The sequence below is a fragment of the Oncorhynchus kisutch genome, linkage group LG6 (genome assembly GCF_002021735.2).
Source record: "Oncorhynchus kisutch isolate 150728-3 linkage group LG6, Okis_V2, whole genome shotgun sequence".
Classification (NCBI taxonomy): Eukaryota; Metazoa; Chordata; class Actinopteri; order Salmoniformes; family Salmonidae; genus Oncorhynchus; species Oncorhynchus kisutch.
Window position 1 is genome coordinate 31,484,271 of NC_034179.2, and position 27,541 is coordinate 31,511,811.

The 27,541-nt window shown below is 42.4% G+C and overlaps 1 protein-coding gene across 2 annotated transcripts; it reads left to right on the forward strand.

The window, feature by feature from the left end:
- Nucleotides 1-27,541, forward strand: LOC109892115 (calmodulin regulator protein PCP4). Of its 2 annotated transcripts, XM_020484535.2 has the most exons (4): nt 291-428; nt 24,019-24,067; nt 25,186-25,224; nt 26,390-27,541. In XM_020484535.2, the coding sequence occupies exons 1-4, from the start codon at nt 420-422 to the stop codon at nt 26,524-26,526; spliced, it is 234 nt and encodes a 77-aa protein (XP_020340124.1). In that variant the 5' UTR covers nt 291-419; the 3' UTR covers nt 26,527-27,541. The 2 variants fall into 2 exon arrangements, with proteins under 2 accessions (XP_020340125.1, XP_020340124.1); XM_020484536.2 differs by lacking the exon at nt 25,186-25,224 and having other exon boundaries at nt 1-428.

Here is a 27,541-nt window from a genome sequence, read left to right on the forward strand (position 1 = left end):
ATTTCCTATACAACTTGCAGTGCCATTAACATTGGATGACATTAGCTGCTTTGCATTTCATGAAAACATCTGGATAGCTTTGATGTGTCGTCTACACTGTGCTGTGGCAACAGAAGTGGTATTGGTTTGTTTGATCTAATAATCAGCTGAGGTGACAATAACTTGATAATGCTGCCTTTACGTACGACTATAATGCATGTTTGAGCTCTGAGTGGTGATTTGAGATAGTGCCGACGGCATTCCTATTGGTTTAATGGAAACGTGATGACATGTAAGATTTACTCACGTAGTATAAAACCTCCCCTCTATAACGGATCCAAGACATCGTGGACAGGACTTCTTACCAGTGACAACTGTACATCAACTGTATATCAAATACTGGAATCATCCTAGCTGCCACACTACAACACTTGGGAATCATGAGTGAGGTAGGTGTACCTGCTTTATTTCAATTATCGCTATCGTAATAGTGTAGGCTAATAAACGAATCTATGGATAGTCTGCTGCTGCTAATTTCAGTATTCAAACGGAGCGCAAACAAATCGTGTTAAAGTAGCCAATTAGGATACAGCGTGAAATAAAATAAATTGTTTGTAGTTTCTGCTATGGCAACGATAGTAAACGTTTCGCTAGAATATAAGCAAGTGTCAGTGAAGTCCAGCCGATCTAAAATGATTTATTATCCAACTCCCGGTAAACCAACCCAAAACGGTCCTCTCTGAACCACCACTGGTAATTGTCCTTACGTGGATTTTTTTGATTTTTTTGTTTAGTTTGTTAATACAATGATGCATGCTTTGGAAATATAGCTTTGGAAATATAGCCTGGGTGCTTATCTTTGTAGAATAGACACCTTAAAGTAAACACAATTCCAGGCCTAGTCTCATAGACTAGACGTAACATAGGAAACGTAAATCCAGGATGCTCAAAATAGTATAATACAGTATATCACACTTGTTACGGTTACCTAAGACAGGTTACTTTTACCTCTTAAGGATCTGCCCCTTTTTTCCCCAATTTTTGCCTAAAAGGACATACCCAAATCTAACTGCCTGTAGCTCACGACCCAAAGCAATGATATCCATATTCTTGGTACCATTTGAAAGGAAACACTTTGAAGTTTGTGGAAATGTGAAAGGAATGTAGGAGAATACAACACAATGGATCTGGTAAAAGATAATACAAATAAAAAAACAACTGTTATTTTGTATTTCTATGTACCATCTTTGAAATGCAAGAGAAAGGCCACAATGTATTATTTTCAGACCAGTTGCAATTTCGATTTTGCAGTGTATGTGCAAACTTTTTGACTGATCCAATGAATCATTGCATTTCTGTTCAAAATGTTGTGTCAAGACTGCCCAAATGTGCCTAATTTGTTTTATTAATAACTTTTCATTTTCAAAATTGTGCACTCTGCTGAAACAATAGCATGGTATTCTTTCACTGTAATAGCTACTGTAAATTGGACAGTGCCGTTAGATTAGCAAGAATTTAAGCTTTCTGCCCATATCATATATGTCTATGTCCTGGGAAATGTTGTTGTTGCTTACAACCTCATGTTAATCGCATTAGCCTACATTAGCTCAATCGTCCCGTGGAAGGGACACCGATCCTGAAGAAAATTAAAGGAGTGTGGTTGGTCAAGGTGGACAGGTAGGCAATATAACACAAACGTTTTTTCATATCATGTTGAAATCACATTAGTTGACAACTCAACCAAATGTAAATCAAATTATACGTTGAACTGACATCTGAGCCCATTGGGATATCATACAAATTGTAATTCGTAACAAATAATATGAAATGGATGAAAGACATCCACAAATGAATACATACCATACAAAACCTAACATAGCATATTAAATGGAGGGAAAAATATGTACTTTTACTATGTTACGTCTACCCTTGAATCCAGGTTGCAGCCCAGCAGCATCTCCACATTTGTTTTCTGGTGCATTATGATTTTAATGTATTGTTAGAAGAGAACCATAAATCATCTGACTAACTCTATACTTAAAAGTGAGGACATACTAGGATTATAAACTGTCAATTAGCCCAATGACAAGAGGAAACATGAATTTACGTGGTTACATAATAACTGAAGACTTTTGTTGAATGGATACAGTTTCATATGGCCTCTAATCTGGCAGAAATCATCGAAGAACAAACCAGCATTCCGCTCCAGGTGTTCCACGCGCAAAATACCAATATTCCGGGAAATTGAAAGCAGGTTGTCTAATGGCCGCTGTTTCTGTAAGAGCCATACATAGTCAAAATGTTTTATGCAGTCTTTATTTAACGGTTGTTGTCATACTGTAAAGGCCTACTCAATCATGTAGTCTTCTCATTTAATATTTTGCATTTGAAGTAGGCAGAACTACTTAGAGAGGCCTACATAAGGGAATATTCTACCTGTGTGAGATGAGAATCATTTGATAAACAAGATTGTTGAGCTATGACATGTAAATTAATGCTTAATCCAGCATGAATAGTATATGTGTTAGTTGAAGCGGGAGGGATATTGACCTAGACACAAAGTCTGCCAATCAACCGAATGCATCAGTCAGTTCAGTTAAGCCATAAAACCATGTCTATAACAATCATGTCTCAGCTGAAGGCAATTGGTCTCTGCGTTTATTACACTGCTAGAGAAAAACAGAACAAGCCATCCCAGAATCCACTATATGCAAACACTGCACTGAGCGCCGGAAAAGAGTACACCCTACAGTCACTGAATAATTCAAGGTATACCGCTGACCCATTGCAATAACACATTCTGTTCTGTCACTGCATGCGCAGAGCAGGGGGAAATGGAAATAAGTGAGGCCCCCAATCTTGGACCTTATCACTGTCTCGTTCCCTCAGAACAATGGGCCAATCTTAGAAACAATTGAGCTGCATTTTCTTTGGTCACTTTCCCGGTGTATATGCTAGTACAGTTGGCCTCGTGCAACACAATTGCTTTCTGTCAATGGAATCCAGCAGCAGTTGGCTGAGAGAGACAGAGAAGAAGAGACAGACAGGGAAAGAGAGCCAGACAGAGAGAGAGAGACAGACAGACAGGAGAGAGAGACAGACAGACAGACAGACAGACAGACAGACAGACAGACAGACAGACAGACAGACAGACAGACTGGCTGGCCATGGTAGTGGCAGATGAGGCTAGTCTTCTTAGCTCTACAGCAGCCCCCCCCTCCCCTCTCAACAGCTGCCCCCTCCTCTCTCTACAGCTGCCCCCTCTCTATCCTGGTACACATTCTGCCTGTATAGGTTGTCCAATGGAGAGGCTCGGTCAGTGGCTGCCTCAGTGTGTGTGTGAGGGAAGTATTCCCAGGCAACCCTACCCAGTGGGATCCCGAGTGGCGCAGCGGTCTAAGATACTGCATCTCAGTGCTCCAGGCATCACTACACTACCTTGGTTCCATCCCGGGCTGTATCACAACCAGCCTTAATTCGATGTCCCATAGGACGGTGCACAATTGGCTCAGCGTGTTCCGGGTTAGGAGAGGGTTTGGCCGGGGTAGGCCGTCATTGTAAAATAATAATTAGTTCTTAACTGACTTGCGTAGTTAAATAAAAAAAATACAAATTAAACACATTGAGTAGAAAACACATAACACACCTGGGTTTTGGATTGGCTTTCTAGGTGTGTTAGCTACCGGTCTTTAGTGCAACATTAAGTCGACATCAACCAAAATCTACTTGTGATGACAATTATGAAAGACATGAAAAATGATTGTTGTCTATCAACAATGACAAGCCACTGGGGTCTGACAATCTGGATGGAAAATTACTGAGGATAATAGCAGACGATATTACCACTTCTTTTTGCCACATCTTCATTTTAAGCCTACTAGAGAGCGTGTGCTCTCAGGCCTGCATGGAAGCTAAAGTCATTCCGCTACCCAAGAATAGTAAAGCCCCATTTACTGGCTCAAATAGCCAACCAATATCAGACTGTTACCATCCCTTAGTAAACCTCTGGAAAGAATGGTGTTTGACCAGATACAATGCTATTTCACAGTAAACTAATTGACAACAGAATTTCAGTGTGCTTTTAGGGAAGGACACTCAACAAGCACAGCACTTACACAAATGACTGATGATTGGCCGAGAGAAATTGATGATAAAGGGATTGTGGGGACTGTCTTGTTAGACTTCAGTGCGGCTTTTGACATTATCGATCATAGTCTGCTGCTGGAAAAATGTATGTGTTATGGCTTTACACCCCCTGCTATAATGTGGATAAAGAGTTACTTGTCTAACAGAACACAGAGGGTGTTCTTTAATGGAAGCCTCTCAAATATAATCCAGTTTGAATCAGGAATTCCCCAGAGTAACTGTTTAGGCCCCTTGCTTTTTTCAATTTTTACTAACGACTTTGAGTAAAGCCAGACGCGTCAGCTACTACAGCGACTGAAATGACTGCAACACTCAACAAAGAGCTGCAGTTAGTTTCAGAGTGGGTAGCAAGGAATAAGTTAGCCCTAAATATTTCTAAAACTAAAAGCATTGTATTTGGAACAAAACACTCACTAAACCCTAAACCTCAACTAAATCTTGTAAAAAATAATGTGGAAATTGAGCAGGTTGAGATGACTAAACTGCTTGAAGTAACCCTAGATTGTAAATGGTCATGGTCAAAACATATTGATGCAGTAGTAGCTAAGATGGGGAGAAGTCTGTCTATAAGAAGGCAGAGCATCGCTTTATTAACAACACTATCAACAAGACAGGTCCTACATACAGGCCCTAGATTTGTAGCACTTTGACTACTGTTCAGTCGTGTAGTCAGGTGCTACAAAAAAGGACTTAGGAAAATTGCAATTGGCTCAGAACAGGGCAGCACGGCTGGCCCTTGGATGTACACAGAGAACTAATATTAATAATACAGATGTCAATCTCTCCTGACTGAAAGTGGGGGATAAATTGACTTCATCAGGTATTGATGTATTGAGGTATTGACAAGTTGAATGCACCGAGCTGTCTAAACTACTGGCACATAGCTCAGACACCTACGCATACCCCACAAGACATGCCACAAGAGTTCTCTTCACAGTCCCCAAGTCCAGAACAGACTATGGGAGGCACACAGTACTACATAGAGCCACGACTACATGGAACTCTATTCCACATCAAGTAACTGACGCAAGAAGTAAAACTAGATTTGTAAAACAGATTAAAAAAATCGCTTTATGCAACAGCGAGGACTGTGAAGCAACACAAATATTGGCACAGATACACACACACACACACACACACACACACACACACACACACACACACACACACACACACACACACACATACACACACACACACACACACACACACACACACACACACACACACACACACACACACACACACACACACACACACACACACACACACACACACAATAACATATGCACTATACATACATATGGATTTAGTACTGTAGATATGTGGTGGAGTAGGGGCCTAAGGGCACACAGTGTGTTGCGAAATCTGTGAATGTTTAAAATTTTTTATAAACTGCCTTAATTTTGTTGGACCCCAGGACGAGTAGCTAATGGGGATCCATAATAAGTACAAATACAAAATACACTGAGGTATGAGATCATACTGTACGTCGCTGTTACAGCCATCGTCGGGAATGAGACCAAAGTGCAGCGTGGAAAGTGTACATCTTCTTTATTTAAAATGAACAACAAAAAAACAACAAAAGATAAACGAACGTCAAGTTCTGCAGGGCTATACAGCTACTGTGCAAAAACAAGATCCCACAAACTCAGGTGGAAAACAGGCTGCCTAAGTATGATTCCCAATCAGAGACAATGATAGACAGCTGCCTCTGATTGGGAACCATACCTGGCCAACAAAGAAATAGAAAACTAGAATGCCCACCCAAATCACACCCTGACCTAACCAAATAGAGAAATAAACAGGCTCTCTAAGGTCAGGGCGTGACCGTCGCAGAGCACCTATCTGACAATGATTCTCCCTGCTCATGTTTATATAGGTTTCTATGGTACTGCATGAACACAGGATTTTATAAATGAGATCACTCTACCCCTACCTATATGTACATATCTGCCTCAATTATCTTGTACCACTGCACATCGACTCAATACTGGTACGCCGTGTATATAGCCAAGTTATTGTTACTCATTGTGTATTTGTTCCGTGTGTTATTATTGAAAAAACATATCTTTACATTGTTGTGAAGGGCCTGTAAGTAAGCATTTCAATGTTAGTCTAAACCTGTTGTTTACGAAGCAAGTGACAAATAAAATGTGATTTAATAAGACATTACAAAGTGGGATCTTGCAGCACACAAGACATTCACTAGCTTCCCATCTCCATGATGGATTTATATGCCCATAAAGAATCAAGCCAAGACTTTAGAGGGGCTCTGTGAATAAATAATTAAATGGAAATCAATGCCAATAGTCCCCACTAGCTCACCTCCCACCCCACCACCCATTTACTTTCACACAAAGTTTCTACCTATAAATAGGCCTAAATAATCTCACCAGTTTGTGCCCAGTATGAAGACACTGGTATGAAATGACAACGTGTTCCAAACAATGTGCAGGTAACCAGTCAAGATGGGGCCCAGTATTGGGTTACTACTGGGTTATATAATCAGACTATGCATGTGTGGAGTAGAAAAGAGGTGGTGCGCACGGTGTATGGGGGAGGGTGGGAGATAATCAGAGAAAGAATCACATGCAATCATAAACCAGTCACACACCCTGGTCCCAGTCTCCGCCAGAGCCTGAAGAATTGCTTGGTCTCAGTGTCTTTTAAACACATCGCAACCGTCCCCGCTGCAGCCTCCTGGCTGGGGGCTTTAGGAGCCATCTGTGGTCTTGAAAAGCAGCTGGGTAATTTCTTAAGTATACGCCTGTGTATTATTTGTAACTGCATCTGTACATGCATTAAGTTCTTGTGTCAGGCCTCTGGCGATAGCATTATAACCCGGGCCCTAAATCCACATTATCTCCACATTTAGAGACAAGTGACCGTCCCTCTGTCAACAGGCTAGATTGGAATGCTCTCCACAAATACTCAGATATTAAGCAGATTTGTTCAATATTTTTTTGTTTCATGCAGGATTATGTAAATCCGCTCGGGTGGAGATTTGGTTCTGTCTGTGGTGCGGTGTATCTATCCCGTCCTGTCACATCTCCAATCCAAAATCAAATCTAGAATCGGCTCTCTATTTCGCAACAAAGCATCCTTCACTCACACTGCCAAACTTACCCTAGTAAAACTGACTATCCTACCGATCCTCGACTTCGGCGATGTCATCTACAAAATAGCTTCCAACACTCTACTCAGCAAACTGGATGCAGTCTATCACAGTACCATCCTTTTGTTACCAAATCACCTTATACCACCCACCACTGCGACCTGTATGCTCTAGTCGGCTGGCCCTCGCTACATATTCATCGCCAGACCCACTGGCTCCAGGTCATCTATAAGTCTATGCTAGGTAAAGCTCCACCTTATCTCAGTTCACTGGTCACGATAACAACACCCACCCGTAGCACACGTTCCAGCAGGTATATCTCACTGGTCATCCCCAAAGCCAACACCACATTTGGCCGCCTTTCCTTCCAGTTCTCTGCTGCCAGTGACTGGAACGAATTGCAAAAATCGCTGAAGGTGGAGACTTTTATTTCCCTCACCAACTTTAAACATCAACTATCTGAGCAGCTAACCGATCACTGCAGCTGTACATAGTCCCATCTGTAAATAGCTCTTTTGCACACCAGTATCTCTACTTGCACATCATCATCTGCTAATTTATCACTCCAGTGTTAATCTGCTGAATTTGAATGGCCTATGGCCTATTTATTGCCTACCTCCTCATGCCTTTTGCACACACTGTATATAGACTTTATTTTCTCTGCTGTGTCATTGACTTGTTTGTGTTATTGGCTTGTTTATTGTTTACTCCATATGTAACTCTGTGTTGTTGTCTGTGTCACACTGCTTTGCTTTATCTTGTCCAGGTCGCAGTTGCAAATGAGAACTTGTTCTCAACTAGCCTACCTGGTTAAATAAAAATAACATTCAGATTTAGACAGGTAAGGCTCATTCAACAGCCATGATATCTTTTTTGTTGATGAGACACTCACTTGTTTAATTTCACAGCCTCTTCACAATGGCAACAAATCACAACACTGTTTGTTCTATTGCCTTCAAATTTATTTTGGGGTAAAAATAAGCATTTTAGTACGTTGCTCGTGATGCCATTATGAAATTATGAAACACGATGTGATAAAACACTGCCTCCACAGTGAAGGTGCAGTGTGGTTAAGAAGATGGGTAGATGATCCAGAATGTTCTATCCCTGTAGAGACTTGGGGGACCCAAACAACAGACACTTAACGTGCTGTAAATAAACCTTACCAATGTCTCTGAGTTAGTTGTCGATTGTGATCGTGCAGGCAGATAGATAAAGTAGATGAAGAGAGATAGATTGGTAGATATATAGACAGAAAGAGCAGCACAGCCAGTGTCGCCTCCAGGCTTAAAAACAGGGTGCAGTCAGCCTTGTTTGATTAGCTTTGAGAGCATGGTCCAGTGGTTTGGTGTTTTCCATGTGAGTTGTCAGTGTAGGTTAAGATGACAAGTACTGAAGTATGCCATTCATATGGATGTGTGTACAGTAGATGCAGAATAATAAGGAAATGGTTCGTTGATTCAAAAACCATCAATCATGCATGCTATGATCAACTAACAGTGGTATATAACTTCATTTTGACATATTTTATTACATTGCTATGATATAGAAACTTAAACTGTTTCATAACATCCTCTATTTGAAAATAGTATTATTTAAATCTTAACCTACTGATTCTCTGTCTAAGTAATGGCAATGCATCAGACAAAGAGTCCAATATGGAACTGCATCCAACAATTTGGATGCATGGTGGCCTTGGTGCCTACTTAGCAAAGCCCTCTGTTTCATCATCAGAAGTGGACCACCAGGCCCCCTCTTCACTCTAGCCTTTTCTACATCAATGGAAAAGGAGAATGAGAGAAGGTTGCTACCAATTAGTGTAAAAAGGTCGGTGTAGCAGAGGCGAGGGAGGTAGGGATGTTTAGTGTCTCTTTGTGTCCTTTTTACCCTCGTTTCTACTGATGAAAGTCAGAAAGAGGGAATTAAATTCAGCTCAGAAGTGCCTGTTCGACAGATTTAGGCACCAATTCAGTCAATGGAAGTGTGAGGAAATTAGCCAAAGTACATTTTTTGTTGTTTTTGACCTGAACAATATTTTTGAGTTAATCTGTTCGTGGAAATGTCATATTAATTGGTATAATCTCTTTTGAATGACTAACTGGCATCTGACAGAGTGCATAGGTATAATTTTTTTTAAATCATATGTTTCTCTGAAATTGAAATTGGTCACAGTCCTCAGATCAGTCCATTATGTAATACTCCACGGTGTACGAAACATGCAACATTACGCTGGTGAGACATGATCCTGGTTTAGAATTATTCAGTGCTCATTGTGAATCACGATGCCACACTCTGACCCTAATCGCCCCTCACAATCAGCAGAGATTATGATAAAATGATCTGTAATCCAGCTAAATTGTCTGATCCCTGTCTGCTGTGCACTCCCCATAACCTGGTCCACAACATAGGGCTAACATCAGGGGTGTGGGATGGGGACAGACACCAGGAGAAGGAGAGAAGGCAGATTTAATTTCTAGCAATTATTAAAGGTTACTTCAAGTTTCACTTCGTTGATCTATGTGCATGCACGCAGGTGGGTGGAGTGGGATTTTTGGAGTAGAGGACACCTTTTGGTAACATTATATCGTCGCTGGTCCAACACCCATTGTCAAGGTGGCAATAGCATACAGCCATTCAATCTCCATCGACAAATATTGGCAGTAGAATGGCCTCACTGAAGAGTTCAGTGACTTTCAACATGGCACCATCATAGGGTGCCACCTTTCCAACAAGTCAGTTTGTCAAATGTCTTCCCTGCTAGAGCTGCCCCAGTCACCTGTAAGTGTTGTTATTGTGAAGTGGAAACGTCTAGGAGCAACAAGTGGCTACCGAGTTCCAAATTGCCTCTGGAAACAACGCCAGCACAAGAACAGTTCGTCGGGAGCTTCATGAAATGGGTTTCCATGGCCGAGCAGCTGCACACAAGCCAAAAATCACCATGCGCAATGCCAAGCGTTGACTGGAGTTGTGTAAAACTCGCCGCCATTGGACTGGAGCAGTGGAAACGACGGACGAAATGGGTTTGACGGATGTCAGGAGAATGCTACCTGCCTGAATACATAGTGCCAACTGTAAAGTTTGGCGGAGGAGGAATTATGGTCTGGGGCTGTTTTTCAAGATTTGGGGTAGGCCCCTTACTTCCAGTGAAGGGAAATCTTAAGGCTACAACATACAATAACTTTCTAGACAATTCTGTGCTTCCAACTTTATGGCAAAAGTTTGGGGAATGCCTTTTCCTGTTTAAGCATGACAATGCCCCTGTGCATAAAGCGAGGTCCATACAGAAATGGTTTGTCGAGATCGGTGTGGAAGAATTTGACTGGCCTGCACAGAGCCCTGACCTCAACCCCATCGAACACCTTTGCGATGAATTGGAACACTGACTGCGAGCCAGGCCTAATTGCCCAAAATCAGTGCCCGACCTCACTAATGTTCTTGTGGCTCAATGGAAGTAGCAATGTTCCAACATCTAGTGGAAAGCCTTCCCAGAAGAGTGGAGGCTTTTATAGCAGCAAAGGGGGGACCAACTCCATATTAATGCACGTGATTTTGGATTGATATGATGTTCGCCAAGCAGGTGTCCACATACTTTTAGTAATTTAGTGTATGCCCTGGTAAATATACTTAATCTTGCTAGTGTAACTTAAAATATTATCCCAGTTTGATATGCTGCTTGTGTACAGTCGTGGCCAAAAGTTTTGAGAATGACACAAATATTAATTTTCACAAAGTTTGCTGCTTCAGTGTCTTTAGATATTTTTGTCAGATGTTACTATGGAATACTGATGTATAATTACAAGCATTTCATAAGTGTCAAAAGCTTTTATTGACAATTACATGAAGTTGATGCAAAGAGTCAATATTTGCAATGTTGACCCTTCTTTTTCAAAACCATCCTGACTGATGGCAGCCCATTCTTGCACAATCAATGCAGAATTTGTGGGTTTTTGTTTGTACAACCGCCTCTTGAGAATTGACCACAAGTTCTCAATGGGATTAAGGTCTGGGGAGTTTCCTGGCCATGGACCCAAAATATCGATGTTTTGTTCCCCGAGCCACTTAGTTATCACTGTTGCCTTATGGCAAGGTGCTCCATCATGCTGGAAAAGGCATTGTTCGTCACCAAACTGTTCCTGGATGGTTGGGAGAAGTTGCTCTCGGAGGATGTTTGGTACCATTCTTTATTCATGGCTGTGTTCTTTGGTAAAATTGTGAGTGAGCCCACTCCCTTGGCTGAGAACCAACCCCACACATGAATGGTCTCAGGATGCTTTACTGTTGTCATGACACAGGACTGATGGTAGCGCTCAACTTCTCTTCTACGGACAGGCTTTTTTCTGGATGCCCCAAACAATTGGAAAGGGGATTCATCAGAGAAAATGACTTTACCCCAGTACTCAGCAGTCCAATCCCTGTACCTTTTGCAGAATATCAGTCTGTCCCTGATGTTTTTCCTGGAGAGAAGTGGCTGCCCTTCTTGACAAAAGTCTCACTGTGCGTGCAGATGCACTCACACCTGCCTGCTGCCATTCCTGAGCAAGCTCTGTACTGGTGGTGCCCCAATCCTGCTTCTGAATCAACTTTAGGAGTTTCCTAGCACTTGCTGGACTTTCCTGAGCGCCCTGAAGCCTTCTTCACAACAATTGAACTGCTCTCCTTGAAGTTCTTGATGATCTGATAAATGGTTGATTTAGGTGCAATCTTACTGGCAGCAATATCCTTGCCTGTGAAGCCCTTTTTGTGCAAAGCAATGATGATGGTACGTGTTTCCTTGCAGGTAACCATGGTTGACAGAGGAAGAACAATGATTCCAAGCAACACCCTCCTTTTAATGCTTCCAGTTTGTTATTCGAACTCAGTAAGCATGACAGAGTGATCTCCAGCCTTGTCCTCGTCAACACTCACACCTGTGTTAACGAGAGTATCACTGACATGATGTCAGCTGGTCCTTTTGTGGCAGGGCTGAAATGCAGTGGAAATGTTTTTGAGGGATTCAGTTCATTTGCATGGCAAAGAGGGACTTTGCTATTGATTGCATTTCATCTGATAACTCTTCATAACATTCTGGAGTATATGCAAATTGCCATCATACAAACTGAGGCAGCAGACTTTGTGAAAATTAATATTTGTGTCATTCTAAACTTTTACGTCTGTATTTATTCCCATATCAGATAAAAATAGAACATTATCATGTTTTGATCCTGGAGAAAAAGCACATGGCTAACAAGCTGGCTACAGCAGGTTCTACCATTTCACAATAGCCTGTAGTAAACAAAATCCCTTTTTGGGTGGATTCTTGATGTTTTGGTTTACAGTTTGAACAGTCGCTGAGATTATATTTGGTTATCAATGCAAAATACGCTACTTTGATGAATAGCCTTTATAGCTTTTAGATCAGCTATATCAATCAAGCGACAACACTGCCCCCACAGCTGCGGAAGGAATGATACAGCATGTCTCAATTTTCAGGTAGTAAAAATGTGTTTTGAATGCTGGAGCATTTACAAGAAGATGCTCCTTTTGGTATTAAAAATGACATTGCAACACTCCGAATCTTGCATCTGCGTAGAGCTTGTAGTAAGCTTTACACTGCAGACACATTTAAGCATGGAAGCAGTCCTGGGTTCAAATTGTATTTAAGATCTTTCAAATACTTTGATTGTTAGACTTAGACTGCCAAGTATGCCAGATGAGACTAAAGTATGCACTTTTGGAACTATTCCATTTGTTCCATTGGGCCAGACCCATTCAAGCACAGCTAAAGTATTGAAAGAAAACAAACTATTTGAACCCAGTTTTCCATGTCTCAGAGAGTCATAAAGGGAGGTTAGCATCTGAGCTCCAGTTTCTCAGAACAGTCAGTCTCGGGACATTTGTTTTAGTCTCATTCAGCATTAATCTCAATAAAGTAACATAAATACGATGCATTTATAGCAACGCCTAAACATCTAATACCCCATTGTTTTTATGATGCTTTCGTAACACATTCCATGTGATGCCAAAGGATTACACTTACTGTATAATAACCAGCTACATATAGCCATGTCCTCAAGCTAGGACTGAGGCACAGGATTGACTGTATGGATCAACTTCTCATTATGATTACTCATCCTAATAGAAATACAGTGTAGACAACAGCCGTCATGTTGTCTGGGCCTGTATTCATTAAACATCTCAGAGTAGGAGTGCTGATCCAGGATCAGGTCAATTCATTCGAATCTAAAAGACAAAACTGATACTACTGTAAATCAGCGCTCCTACTCTGAGACGCTTGTATATACAGATGTGCTGCTGAAAGATGTTGTGTGCTGAGAGAGAGAGCCCTGGAGTCTGTCTAATGCGTGTTAATGTTTTATGGGGAAACCATGCTGTTGTATCATTAGTTTTGCTCCGGTTATTCCAGCAGGGAGAAAAACTGCTACTTCCTGTCTGTCTGATAATGAGTACTGTAGTTAGTACAACACATTCAGGTCAGTGAGGGAAGGAAGGTTCTGTTAACACATCATGGGCTGGCAGCCAGGGCAGATTGGATGTCAATGGAAGTACCCGACTTGGAATGAGTGGCCCACTAGAAGCACAGCACTCACATGTCACTAGGTCCCTCTTCTTCTATAATTAGAGATTCATGTCTTGCTGGATTGTCTGTCTCTACATAAAGATTTTCCGTCCTTCAATGTTTACCATGACAACGCATGGAATGATAATGACCTTTTATACAAAGACAGTAATACAGAATCTGAACTTTCCAGAAAGTATGGACGGAAAGAAAAACATTAAGAACTTACATTATACTCAGACAGTATCTGGAATTATGATGCTCATACCTAAGTCTGAAGCCTTGTTATTGTCATTGCAAAATTCCACTCTCCTTTGTTACATCAGTCAGTGTGCAGACTGAATGAACATAGGCAACATTCCCAGGTCTAAAGTGAAGAGCAGAGGCAGAATCTACTCAATTGACTTCTATGCTGATATTAACAAACAGCTAAATGCAATGCCGGAGAGAATGAACTAAAGTTCAACAACTGTCACTTAACACTGTCACGAAGAGGAGGCCATCTCAAAATAGTCTCTCCCACGGTCACTCCTACCACCAAGGTCGTCCCCTAATTTTCCTTCTCTCAGGGGCACCGCTGACCTAGTCTGTATCTAATAATGACGATGTCAGCTTCAGATTCTGGATAGATGGATGAGTCAAGCCTGTGTGGCTCACTTGGTAGAGCATGGCACTTGCAACGCCAGTTCGGTTCCCAAGGGTGACCGTGTGAAAATGTATGCACTCCCTTCTCTAAGTTGTTCTAGATAAGAATGTGTGCTGAATGACTTAAATATAAAGTTGAACTTAACTGTGCCCTCCAACACCAGAGCATTAACGCATGAGAGGAAGACCTTTACCATTATGCCATCCCATTCCAACATGGACATCCTCTATCCTCTAAACTTGGCTTCTGTGCGTCTGCTTAACGAGTAGGCATTCTAGCACTACCCTTCAAGGTAGATGGACACAGGATTCCAGCGATTATTAGGCTAAGTAATAATTTCTGTGTGTGCATGCATTGAATTTTTGCCCATTTCCATCCAACGTTGCCAAGCCTGGAGCTTTTAAGCTGGATATCGGGCTACAAAACAGAATTATGGTTAAGCCAGAGTTATCTAATGTGTTGGCAGCTGAGCTGAGGAGATCCCTTTCCTCCCATAGAGCCTGGAATAATGACAAAGACCATCTCAGCTTAAAGCTCTGCCTTGAAAGCATTCATTTAAAGGAGACTCTGCTTGTGTCAGGTCTTTTTGATTAGGGAACATTGGCGTACCGGTATGCTAATGAGTTTCGACACCTGGTAATGTGTGAAGAAGGGGTTATTCTTAGGTTAATACAGTGAGGGTTCCATTGGTCAGTGGTGAAAATGGTTCATTTGAATAGTCCACATTCACTCCAATCAGCTGGCTTATTGCTTGTCTTGTCCAATTTCATTTACCAGACAACAATACAAATCACAGTAGGGCCTGTACATAGATAAGCTTAGGAGAGCGCCCAATGCTTAGGTGGATACAATTTCAGTGTCCATGTATGGTACCAAATCACAATGGGTGCTTTGCAGCAGAAAATCCACTAAGCTTGAGTGCACATTTTTGGTAACAGTTCTGGTGGCTATGAACCATAGCTGTCATAGTCCAGTGTCTGAATCAGCCTGTCTCAGTAGCCGGCTCCATCCTACCTGAACCCTGCTTCCCTTCAGCTCCCACCTCCCTCCTATCCCTCTGAGCCGTGGTAGCCAGTCTTCCACACTGTCACTCCGGCTCCCGATTCCCATCCCCTGTACACCCCACAACGATAGTGCTGCTGAGGACTGTTGGTTGGGGCTGAGTTGTCGACATTGTCATCTGTGTCCTAGTTTGCCTAGCGTCTCCTCTCCTCCTTGTTGAATAGTTAATAGACACTGACTGCAGTGTGGAGAACCTCTGGAGAGACCAAGCTGCCAGAAACACCCAAAATAGCCCCAGAAACGTCAGCGAGGAGACATTTATTTATTTGACTAATTCAACCCCCTAACTACCACACCACCCTTTCATCACATCATTGTGAGGGTGTGCTTTATTAAATAAATTATATCAATGGTTAAACATACATGTTTAACATCAAACAGGAAGTGATGCTCCGATCTAGGTTTAAACTACAGCAGAAATTTGACTCCATTTAGTCATGAGAGATGAGATGAATACATTAACTAACAGCAGGAAGAGAATGTCTCTATCTGCCTACTGATGATATTTAATTTCACAACAACACATCGTTGTTAAGGTTACGTACTAGCTATGCCATAAAGGCAGCTCTATACCATATATCCAGACCATCAATGTGAGCTTGAGGCAATGAGGTTTGGCTCATATACAGTAACCCGGCTCCCATCTACCCCTAGTAAGGGGTTAAGGTGTACAGTGAGAGGAAGCAGTTTGGCGTGACTTTGGGTGGCTTTGCCAGGTAGACAGATAGGTTGAAGAGTCAAGCTGAAGGACTGTGGAGTGCTGAGTGCAGACCTCTGGGTGGCACCAGGTTAAACGCACTGCGCTGTGGTGCGTGCCAAGCTCTGCATGCGAGTATAGGACCAGGTTGGGCTGGGCATGCCCTGGGGATTCACCGACTCACCCGTCAGCAATTTACCTCCTGTGGAAGGGACAGAGGATGGCAGGGTCTTTTGCTTGCTTACGTATTTTGTGTGTGTAAGAAGGAATCACAGCTCTGAGTTATCTACCAACACCTCCCTAAGCTCAGAGCTGTGTGCTCACTATAACTTATGACACAACCATGCTAGGAAAAACCAGCCTTATGTGCTGGAAACATAATCATCATTATCAATATCATCACCATCACCCTCATCCCATTAGTTAAGCTTCCTCTCCGGCTTTGACATATGGGACTGGGAGCATGACGTGACAAGCAGCTCCTCAGTGCCTCAGTCGAAGCCTTGCCCATCATGCCTGTCTCAACTGGGAACTGACTGAACTGAACTAAATGAACACCATGGAATCGTTATCTCTGCAGTTCCTGCAGTAACTGTGCCCACTCACAGTTTAACTGGCCATATTACTGCCTGAGTCTCAGTGAAACACTATGTAATAGACTGAGTGGACCATGGCTGCTGTTGTTGTTCCTCTTTCTCCAATCTCCTACTCCTAATCAGTGGCATCTCTGGAAATGGCTGTGCTGTGCTGCTTGGTGGCCCAACATGAGAATCTGTTTTAGTTTGTGCTTGTGTTTATGTTTGTGTATTTTATGCCTTTGCCTGAGTGCAGTGTTTAATGATGAACGGCAAGTTGGCGTGTTCAGTGAGAGTCTGACATAATGTTGTGACAGATGTCTCAATGTATCACCATGATGCTCCTGAATGACTGTCGGCACGACATGGTCGGGGAGAGTGACCAGCAACCACTGGCGTTCACCACAGACAGACTCAGCCACTGAGGTCAGGGGCCAACGCAATCTCTTAATCTCTGACCCAGACCCAGATATATGTGTGAAAAATCGGTAGATATAGCGTTTTGGATATAAGCTCTTAAAATAAATGTTAAAAGAAAGATAAATAGGTACAGTTTTACATGTTTTACTGTATCTACATGTGAAGTTTTTGTGAACTTTTAGCCTCTAAAAAGTGGTGCCTGTTGCATAAGCATGAGCTTGGTATATGTGGTTCTAAAAGTGTGTATATAAACTCAGCAAAAAAAGAAACGTCCTCTCACTGTCAACTGCGTTTATTTTCAGCAAACTTAAATAGTTGTATGAACATAACAAGATTCAACAACTGAGACATAAACTGAACAAGTTCCACAGACATTTGACTAACAGAAATAGAATAATGTGTCCATAAACAAAGGGGGGTCAAAATCAAAAGTAACAGTCAGTATCTGGTGTGGCCACCAGCTGCAGATTTTCCAGTTCTTGCTGTGAGATGTTACCCCACTCTTCCACCAAGGCACCTGCAAGTTAACGGACATTTCTGTGGGGAATGGCCCTAGCCTTCACCCTCCGATCCAACAGGTCCCAAATGTGCTTAATGGGATTGAGATCCGGGCTCTTCGCTGGCCATGGCAGAACACTGATATTCCTGTCTCGCAGGAAATCACGCACAGACCGAGCAGTATGGCTGGTGGCATTGTCATGCTGGAGAGTCAAGTCAGGATGAGCCTGCAGGAAGGGTGCCACATGAGGGAGGAGGATGTCTTCCCTGTAACGCACAGCGTTGAGATTGCCTGCAATGACAACAAGCTCAGTCCGATGATGCTGTTACACACCGCCCCAAACCATGACGGACCCTCCACCTCCAATTCGATCCCGCTCCAGAGTATAGGCCTCGGTGATAAATCAAATGCGACCATCACCCCTATTGAGACAAAACCGCAACTCGTCAGAGAAGGGCACTTTTTGCCAGTCCTGTCTGGTCCAGCAGCGGTGGGTTTGTGCCCATAGGCGACATCGTTGCTGGTGAAGACCTGCCTTACAACAGGCCTACAAGCCCTCAGTCCAGCCTCTCTCAGCCTATTGCAGACAGTCTGAGCAGTGATGGAGGGATTGTGCATTCTTGGTGTAACTCGGGCAGCTGTTGTTGCCATCATGTACCTGTCCCTCAGGTGTGCTGTTCGGATGTACCGATCCTGTGCAGGTGTTATTACACGTGGTCTGCCACTGCCAGGACGATCAGCTGTCTGTCCTGTCTCCCTGTAGCACTGTTTTAGGTGTCTCACAGTACGGACATCAAAATGTATTGCCCTGGCCACATCTGCAGTCCTCATGCCTCCTTGCAGCATGCCTAAGGCACATTCACGCAGATGAGCAGGGAACCTGGGCATCTTTCTTTTGGTGTTTTTCAGAGTCAGTAGAAAGCCTCTTTAGTGTCCTAAGTTTTCATAACTGTGACCTAAATTGCCTACCGTCTGTAAGCTGTTAGTGTCTTAACGACTGTTCCACAGGTGCATGTTCATTAATTGTTTATGGTTCAGCATGGGAAACAGTGTTTAAACTCTTTACAATGAAGATCTGTGAAGTTATTTGGGTTATCTTTGAAAGACAGTGTCCTGAAAAAGGAACGTTTTGTGTGTGTGTGTGAAAAATTGGTGATTATAGCGTTTTGGAAATAAACTCTTCAAATAAATGTGGGTTCCTTCGTGTGTGTGTAAAATATTACTGTTGTCATATTTTGAATTCGTAGCTTTTAGATGTGTATGAAAATGTGTGTTCTTTTTTGCTAACCGCTATAGCAGGGGGTGGCAGGTAGCCTCACGGTTAGAGTGTTGGTACAGTAAACGAAAGGTTGCTGGTTTGAATACCCAAGGTGGAAGAAAATATGTTGATGTGCTTTTGAGCAAGTCACTTAACCCTAATTTCCTCCAGAGGTGCTGTACTACTAAGGCAGACCCTGTAAAATAACATATTTCACTGCACCTATCCAGTGTATGTGACAATAAAACATATTTTCTTCTGTGTGTGCAAAGAAAACGTGATTAATTGTCTCTCTAAAATGAAACCAAGTTTTTAAATAAATACATGTCTGTCGTTGAACAACCCCAGACCATGATTAGAAAAAGCACCAATCTTTTTCATAATTTCGTTAAACAATTAAAGCTCATTTACCAACATTTCTGAAATTTGAGTGTGCAAAGGTTAGGTTGTGTAAAAGCTTTGTTAATCTGTCTCTCATTGCTGTGTTCCTATGTTTTTCACCACAGCACCATTCATTCATTACTCTGATGGAAGATAATCCGGTCATTACTCTTTGTGTGTCCTAGGCTCTCTTGTGTCAGGAACACATCTATCAGTAAAGATGAAATGAGGTGGAGACAAGGTCATCCTTCATGATAGGTCTGTGGGTTAATGAAATTAAGCCCAGTAGAGAAGAGGAGGAGAGGAGAGCAGATAGGCGAGGAAAGGAGTGGAGGAGAGGCTCAGATGTATTGGGACGAGGTGTGATGGAACCAAGGCATGCCAGCGTGTAACAGACACACACTGGCGCACACACATACCCACGCACACGTTCACACGCAACTAAATATAAAGATTTGTACATACCCTCACACATCTGAGTTTCAGGTTTTATTTAGGTCTGGCATGAGTTGGACTCACAAAGCACACAAACTCACACACCCACACATGCGCACACACACACACACACACACACTCTCTTGCTCACTCGCGGGCCACACCAAACAAGTATTCCAACATTTGGAGCCATCTGTTTTGGCATCTCTCAGTGGCCAACCTAATGTAGTGTTTTCCATGGCTGCTGTGTAAGCTGTGCTGTCCATGGGCCCAACCAGGCTGAACTGTGCTGAGCTGAAGCAGGACACACTGTAGTGCAGACCTCCTGGACTGAAGCCTGCCAGGAGACAGTACACATTACCCCCATCTCTAGTTTGGGATATTAGTTACACAATCAGAAATGAAGTGGAGGGTACACTCATATAAACACACTTAGCTCTAAATCTGTGGTTACAATCTACCTCTCATATTCAGACTCTCTCCTATCAGTAACATACACTGCATTCTACACTGAGTATACCAAACATTAGGAACACCCCCCCCCACTTTTGCCCTCAGAACAGCCTCAATTCATCCGGGCATGGACTCTATAGGGTGTCGAAAGCGTTCCACAGGGATGCTGGCCCATGTTGACTCCAATGATTCCCACATTTTGTGTCAAGATGGCTGGATGTCCTTTGGGTGGTGGACCATTCTTGATACACACGGGAAACTGTTGAGTGTGGAAAAACACAGCAGTGTTGCAGTTCTTTACACAAACCAGTGCACCTGGCACATACTACCATAATCCATCCAAAGGCACTTAAAACCTTTGTCTTGCCCATTCACCCTCTGAATGGCACACATACACAATCCATTTCTCAATTGTATCAAGGCTTAAAAATCCTTCTTAAACCTGTCTCCCCACCTTTATCTATACCAGTGGTCGCCAACCTTTTGTGAGTCAAGATCACTTTCGCGGTCAAAAGCAAGCCGGCATCTACCACTCAGATCTATTTTTAAACATGGCTTAAATGTATTTAACCTAATAAAAACAGTTCTGTAGGAATGAGGTTTGTGCAGTATGCCCATTACATTATCACAGCACATGCCTGGCCTGCCAATATTGTTCTTCTCAGACCATATTATATTTCAAAACTCGAGCTTTGATAACAAAATAGATCAGTTGGTGTAGCACTTGCGAGGCACGGCTGAGCATAAATTGAAATACAACAGTTTTCAGCTGTGCTAACATAATTGCCAAAGGGTTTTCTAAAGATCAATTAACCGTTTAAATGATAATCTTGGATTAGCTAACACAATGTGCCATTGGAACACAGGAGTGATGGTTGGTGATAATTGTCCTCTGTACGTCTATGTACTGTAGATATTCAATAAAAAATCTGATGTTTCCAGCTACAAAAGTCATTTCCAACATTACACTATTTCTGAGCAATTTGATGTTATTTTAATAGACAAAAAAAAACGTTTTTCTTTCAAAAACATGGGGATTTTCAGGAAGTGGAAGAGAGTTAGAGAGCATTTGTGTGAGTGTGTATGTGCGTGCGTGTGTGGATGCTGAGGTCTTCCAGAGACAGGGTTGCAGGTGCATGACAAATCTGCTGGTCTCTCCTCCATGCCAAACTGGCAGTGCACATTGTGTCCTCATTCAGACATACATATTAATTCAATCCTTCTTTCATCAGACAAAATGCTAATAACTCTGTTTGTGCAGATCATGTCAATGTCTCCATGTATTGTGGTGGGACTCTTGCCAGTCACAAATTATGGGTATTTGTGGGTATTGTTTTTATCTTGGCTATAAAATGCAAAAACTGTTTTTTTGCATTAGTTTCACCCAAAAAGACAAGTAAGGCAGTTCACATCTCCCCAAACCCTGAAGCATCGACATCATTCACCAAATATTCATGATCCACTGCTTTATATCCTCTTTTATGGAAGATGCTTTCTGCTTACATGGCAAGTTCAGTTTGCCACATGCTACTCTATTGGTGGACTAATGATGCCAACCCACAGAGTCACAACAGCAAAAGAGCCTAACGGACCACGTTGTCATGCTAATCTAGTTCCTCAAATGTTGCTCCTCTGCATGCTTGAGAGAGAGAGAGATAGGCAGAGTGCGTGTTAGGATGTTATTGTTGTGCCCGCTCAATCCTCTACAGTATTCTAGTAAAGTGGCTCAGACAGGGACTGTGCTCCAAGTGTAACCCTATTAATTAACAGACTGTTACAGCTTCATCACTTCATCTGACACTCAGCACAGACAACGGCCCACACTTTGTTGCGCTTAATGAAATGTTCAGTGTGGAAAGCCGCCACACCACACTGAGCATGTGACCCATAATTATGTATAATATAGAATACATTGTGTTTTGAATGGTTTGTTGATGATGTTGCTGGCAGGACTTTGGCAATAGCTGCTAAACTTGCATGAGCGAGTGCGGGAACGATGAGCATCAAGGAGCCAAGCAGAAGTGAGAGTAGAGAGGGAACGTGAGAATCAGGCAGCCGTGACAAACGTCTCATTTGGAATTCACCCATGGTTTCTAAAGCCTCATGCAAATGTATAATTTTTTGGGGGCACATTTTATTAGGCGCTGTAAAACAAAGATAGAGCTGAAAGAGGGCGAGATAAAAGACACATTGGAGAGAAAAAAAGAGCAAAGATGAGTAATGTGGAATATGTGCCAGTGTGTTCAGAGTAATCTTCCTGAACGTTATGACCAGCCTGGTTATGTAAGCTCTAACCATATCCAGGCAGAGAGAAGGATCACAGGGAGAGGGAGAGGGAGGAGGAGGAAGAGAAGTGAGAGAGGGAGGAGTGTGTAGAGACTGGGGGTGCGTTCACAGAGCTGATGCGACCCTAAATCAGGGATTTTCCTCAAACTGATGAAGACTAGGAGAAACCATCCTTCATGTTGATGGTTTTCATCACAGCTGTTCCCTTTCACATCTGTTGGCCGTTGCTTGCGTGTCATTAAAGAGAAAACAACCATTAAACAATTACAGGGTCCCTAATGACAACGATCAACAACACAAAGATTAGAGCAGATTAGATAGCGATTACTGTTTCTTCATTAACCTCTGCAACCACTCTATGTGCTGAGCTTCTCTACTGTATCACAGCAGCACCAGTGGAAAAGCAATAAAGGTATCCTCTCCTTTCCAGTTGGGAAATACCAACTCATAATGTAAACTTTTGAGCTTGTGTGTGTGTGTGTGTGTGTGTGTTGTTTCACTGTAGTTGCCTGTATTACAGTATCTTGCATGGCAGTCTTTGGAGGTGTTGTCCTATAGGATGTCTTGTCCATTGTGTTGTTTGTATACCTGTTCAGTGGATCCCTATGTTCCTACCTAGTGTTGCCTACGGTACTCCTTGACAGTGTTTCCCTACATAGAGGATAGACTGCCATGTGTAGTGTATTGTGTGGCACTGCGCTGGAGTGCTGGTCTGGGCTGTAGAAGTTCATTTCATGGCTCTAATGTGGCCTGATATGGAGGAGTGTTATATTCCTTTGAACTTGGATTAGCTTCCCATCCCTCCTCTGCTTCTCTCTCTCTCTCTCTCTCTCTCTCTCTTTCTTTCTCTCCCTCTCTGGGTCCGGAGCCATGGCCCCTGTCTGCTCAGGCATTGTTTGTTGAGAGCTGCAGGGTGCAGGGAGAGAGGAAGAGAGAAGAAGAAGGTGGGGGAGAGGAAAAGAAAGGTAGAGATGGAGTGAGGGGGAGAGAAAATGAGATGGAGAGAGTAAGGGAGGGTGTTAGTAACCTCTGGTGAACCCCAGTATCAACCTCACCCCATGTGACAGAGTATAACACAGACAGATGAGACCTAACAAGGATGCCATCCCATCACCTCAGTGAATCCTTGGGAGTTTTTCCACACTAACAGTGAGACAGATGGCAAAGCTTTGAAATTAGTTCCCCTTCCTTCCCCTTCTATAGGAGAACTGAGGAAACTGAGGACACTACCATTTTTTGTTGTTGTGATTTCCCTCCTCAGCCGCCTACCTGGCATCAAAGCTCATCTGCTGTGTTTAAATTCATTGAAAGCACTGTATTAATAACTCCGGTAGGGATGTGATGTGCAGGATGGGGAGTGTGGGCTTCCTCCACGGAGCACAGGTCTCAGCAGTATGTACACAAACGGCCCGAGACCTTCTGGCTACAGGTCTACCTCTAAGTTTTTCCCCATATGTAAAGTATTGAATATTGGAATATTGATCCCTCGCTATCTCTTCCTTTGCAGAGACAAGGATCTGGAGCGATGAGTGGAAACAGCAAACCTGCTGGACAAGGTGTGTACAGGATTTATACAGGAAAAATATGACAAAATACACAACATACATCACGTAGGCCTGCTGTAACTAACTAATATCCTGCTTATAAAAATCATCTTGTGAAATTCCGAAAACGCCATCCATGTTGGTTCATGTGGGTGGCCGTGAGCAGGGTGGCCGTGAGCCTCCTCTCCACCCTTCTGGAGCCACTGATGACAGTATAAAGAGTAAGACCTGGTGTTCATATGGATTTTAGTCTCAACTGGTTGGACGATGAGTTGCATTGTTATACAGTTTAATCCAAAGGTAAAAGCCACACAAATACCATACTCCTGTCAATTGAATTTGATTGGTTTTATTGCCTAAGTTTAATTTGATAGAATACATGTACCATAGGGACCTATAATAATGTAAAGACTGACAATGGCATCCCATGCCTGCTCTAGTAACATGAGTGAATGATCTATTACCACAATCTCACATTCAGTCCTATAGTTTTTTTTAAGGCTGACTTTATTCAGTATTATATTGACTATGTTTTATTCTAGACAAATTTGGTGAACTACATACTTGGTAGTGGGGATTACATGTAGTTTGGATTCCAGCTATTGTAATACACCTCCATATGCAACTGAGTGCTCTCACCTAGATGTTCTGAGACTATCAATCATTGTCCCAGTGTCCCTGAGCAGCATACATCAGACAGTCACCAGCTCCAACATGACCTTTTACCATCTCCCCCAGAAATGAAGACATCATCAATTTGGGAGAATTTAGATATTCACACATGCACCTCAAGTCTCAATTCATGGTTTAGGAGGACTGTGACCTTGTTGTGAAGTGTGCAATATGTATCAGAGGAGAGGGGGGGGGGGCACTCAGTCTGTTAATGAAGAATACAAGATATGTACATGAGAAACATCCCTTTCCTCCAGAAACTATATTAAAAAAACAACGCACCCACACTGGCAATAGCCACTGACTTCAATCAATTTAGATGGGTTAGGCCCACAGGGAAATGGGATGTCCCCACACTGTTCCATTACACAAGGAAAGATAGCATGGAGAGTAATTGTATGGGTTCTGCAATCATGAAATGTACATTCCTCTCCATTGAAAACATTTTGTCTTCAAAGGATGCCACGGTCGTGAAGAAAATCCATCTAAACCTAAACGTATGTTGTTCATTTAGCTGTATGTGTGCACATTTTATATGTTAGTACACTCTTAGAAGAAAGGGTTGTCCCCATAGGGGTACCCTTTTTGGTTCCAGGTAAAATCCTCTGTGGAAAGGGTTCCACATGGAACCCCAAAAGGTTCTACCTGGAACCAAAAATGGTACTTCAAAGGGTTCTCCAATGGGGACAGCCGAAGAACCCTTTTAGGTTCTAGATAGCACCTTTTCTTTCTAAGAGTGTACATTCACAACTATGTACAATGTAAAATGCATATGGCATTTGTGGCATCTTGTAAAGGAATGGATCTTTCAGTATTCAATCCACATAGTAGATGCATGTGAATGGAGACTGACGTATACTATCGCATCCCAATTCTGTTGGGATGAGACCTAGTAATTGAACCTGCATCACAGAAATTGCACCCAGTATTGCTTTTTTGGTCATTCACAGTCACTTCACGCATCCAATTCTGTATGTTCACTCCTCATATTTAAGCAATCAACCAAGGCTTAATATTCACAGAATGTTCCCTCTTCGGTATCTAGCATGGGCACTGATCTGAACTCATTTAGTCTTTGCTGGCATTTTGGCTGTGATTATCTATGTATTAGGAAACGTTTAACCTTACATTTGTAAGTAAATAAAACATAAATATACTCTGATGTATTAATTTACATGTCTTTTGTCTTCTAGATTAAAGGGGGAAATGTATGAGTAATGAAAGGGGAGTTAGAAAATGAAATCCTCCTGGATGAAGAGAGGACATGACAGCATGTATATGTATGGGAGATTAGAAAGGCTTGCCTTGCTTCATATTTCACATTTTATCCCCTGATTTAAAGTCTTTGAAGTTGCAAAGCCCCCTACCCTCTGTATACGCTCGAAAAAGGCTGCTTCTTTAAACATAATCTATTGAATTGAATTCAAATTAAACACATTTCTATGAACTTTGAAACATTCTATAGCTATTAACAAAGGATTTTCAGTCAATTCATGAATTGAAAACTGTCCATTTTTTAGGTGACCTTTTCCATTCATGATCGAGGGATGAAATAGAGTGACCCCAACTGTGGTAGAGTCACATACAGTAAGACTCCCCAGTTTTTCTATGCTGTCTCACTCTCTCTTCCAGTCTCTCACTGTCTTTATTGCCTCACTACAGATGACTCTAAGGCTGCTCCTGAGGAGGACTTTGCGGACATCGACATGAAGGCTCCGGAGACGGAGAAGGCTGCTGTGGCCATCCAATCACAGTTCCGGAAGTTCCAGAGCAAGAAGAAGCAGGAAGTAAAGTCCTAGAGTGGGCAGGACAGAGCCGGGCAGCTCTGTCTCCCATAGGCCGGGACTGCACCAGTTGGGGGTTTGGTCTTGCATGTCAATCAAACCACACCGTTATGGACTCAACTGAGGGGGAGTTAAGGGGAAGAGGGAAGGCTAGAGGGAGGGGTCAGGGTTCAAGGATCAAGGGGTCACTGATATCTTTGAAATGATTATATGTAACTTATTAATTGATCGCTGTGTCCATAAATGATGGTTAAGTTCTGGATAAATCTTGATCTTTCCTATGATTTTGCTATTTTCGTTTTTTTAATGATACTGTAATACTACTACACTCTATATTTTCCAGTTGCTGTAGCAGTCCAAACCCTTAGTAGTCCTCTCATGTCTCTCTCATGTCGTGTACGCTGCAATATACCCATTTGAACAATAAAACGCTGCTTGATAAGTAGGTTTCCTCGTAAAGCAATTAAGAAACTGGAACCAGGGTTCTATCACCCTCAGGCGGAACATGTAGCCAAATGTATTGTGAAGATTGATCGTCAGATTCTGCATTCTTTTCAACTGTGGCATCATAAATCTAAAGATTTTTTCCCCTAGTATGTCTGTTATTAAGGGTGTTTCCCTCTCGTTGTGGGGAGTGTTTCCAGACATTCCAGCTTGTCTTGTTTGATCCCTCCCAGTTATCGCAGCGCCCAGTGGCTGATGCATTTAGAATTTAATCAATGGCTACAATTTGCTTTCCAATGTCTCCGGTGTCTCAACTTGCCAACTAAATCTAGGGCTTGTTCCGTTATTTACATGAGAATTGTGGATTTCCTTCCTTCCCTTCAACTTCAACGTCAATGGAAAGTGTTTTTATTTTGTTTGTATGACTTTGTTTCGACATGAATTGTTTTTTAATGGGTGTTTCTATTGAATCCCCATTGTTTCCTTTTGTTGTTCAAACCCAAATGAGTGGAATATACTGTACAATACCATCAATCTTCAGTAGAGACACGTTCAAAGAATACTTAATAAATATCCAAGAGGTAAA

Coding starts and splice junctions, on each gene's coding strand:
- LOC109892115 (XM_020484535.2), top strand. Junction 24,068..25,185: donor CAGCAAACCTGCTGGACAAG/GTGTGTACAGGA, acceptor TTGTCTTCAAAG/GATGCCACGGTCGTGAAGAA. Junction 25,225..26,389: donor AAATCCATCTAAACCTAAAC/GTATGTTGTTCA, acceptor GCCTCACTACAG/ATGACTCTAAGGCTGCTCCT.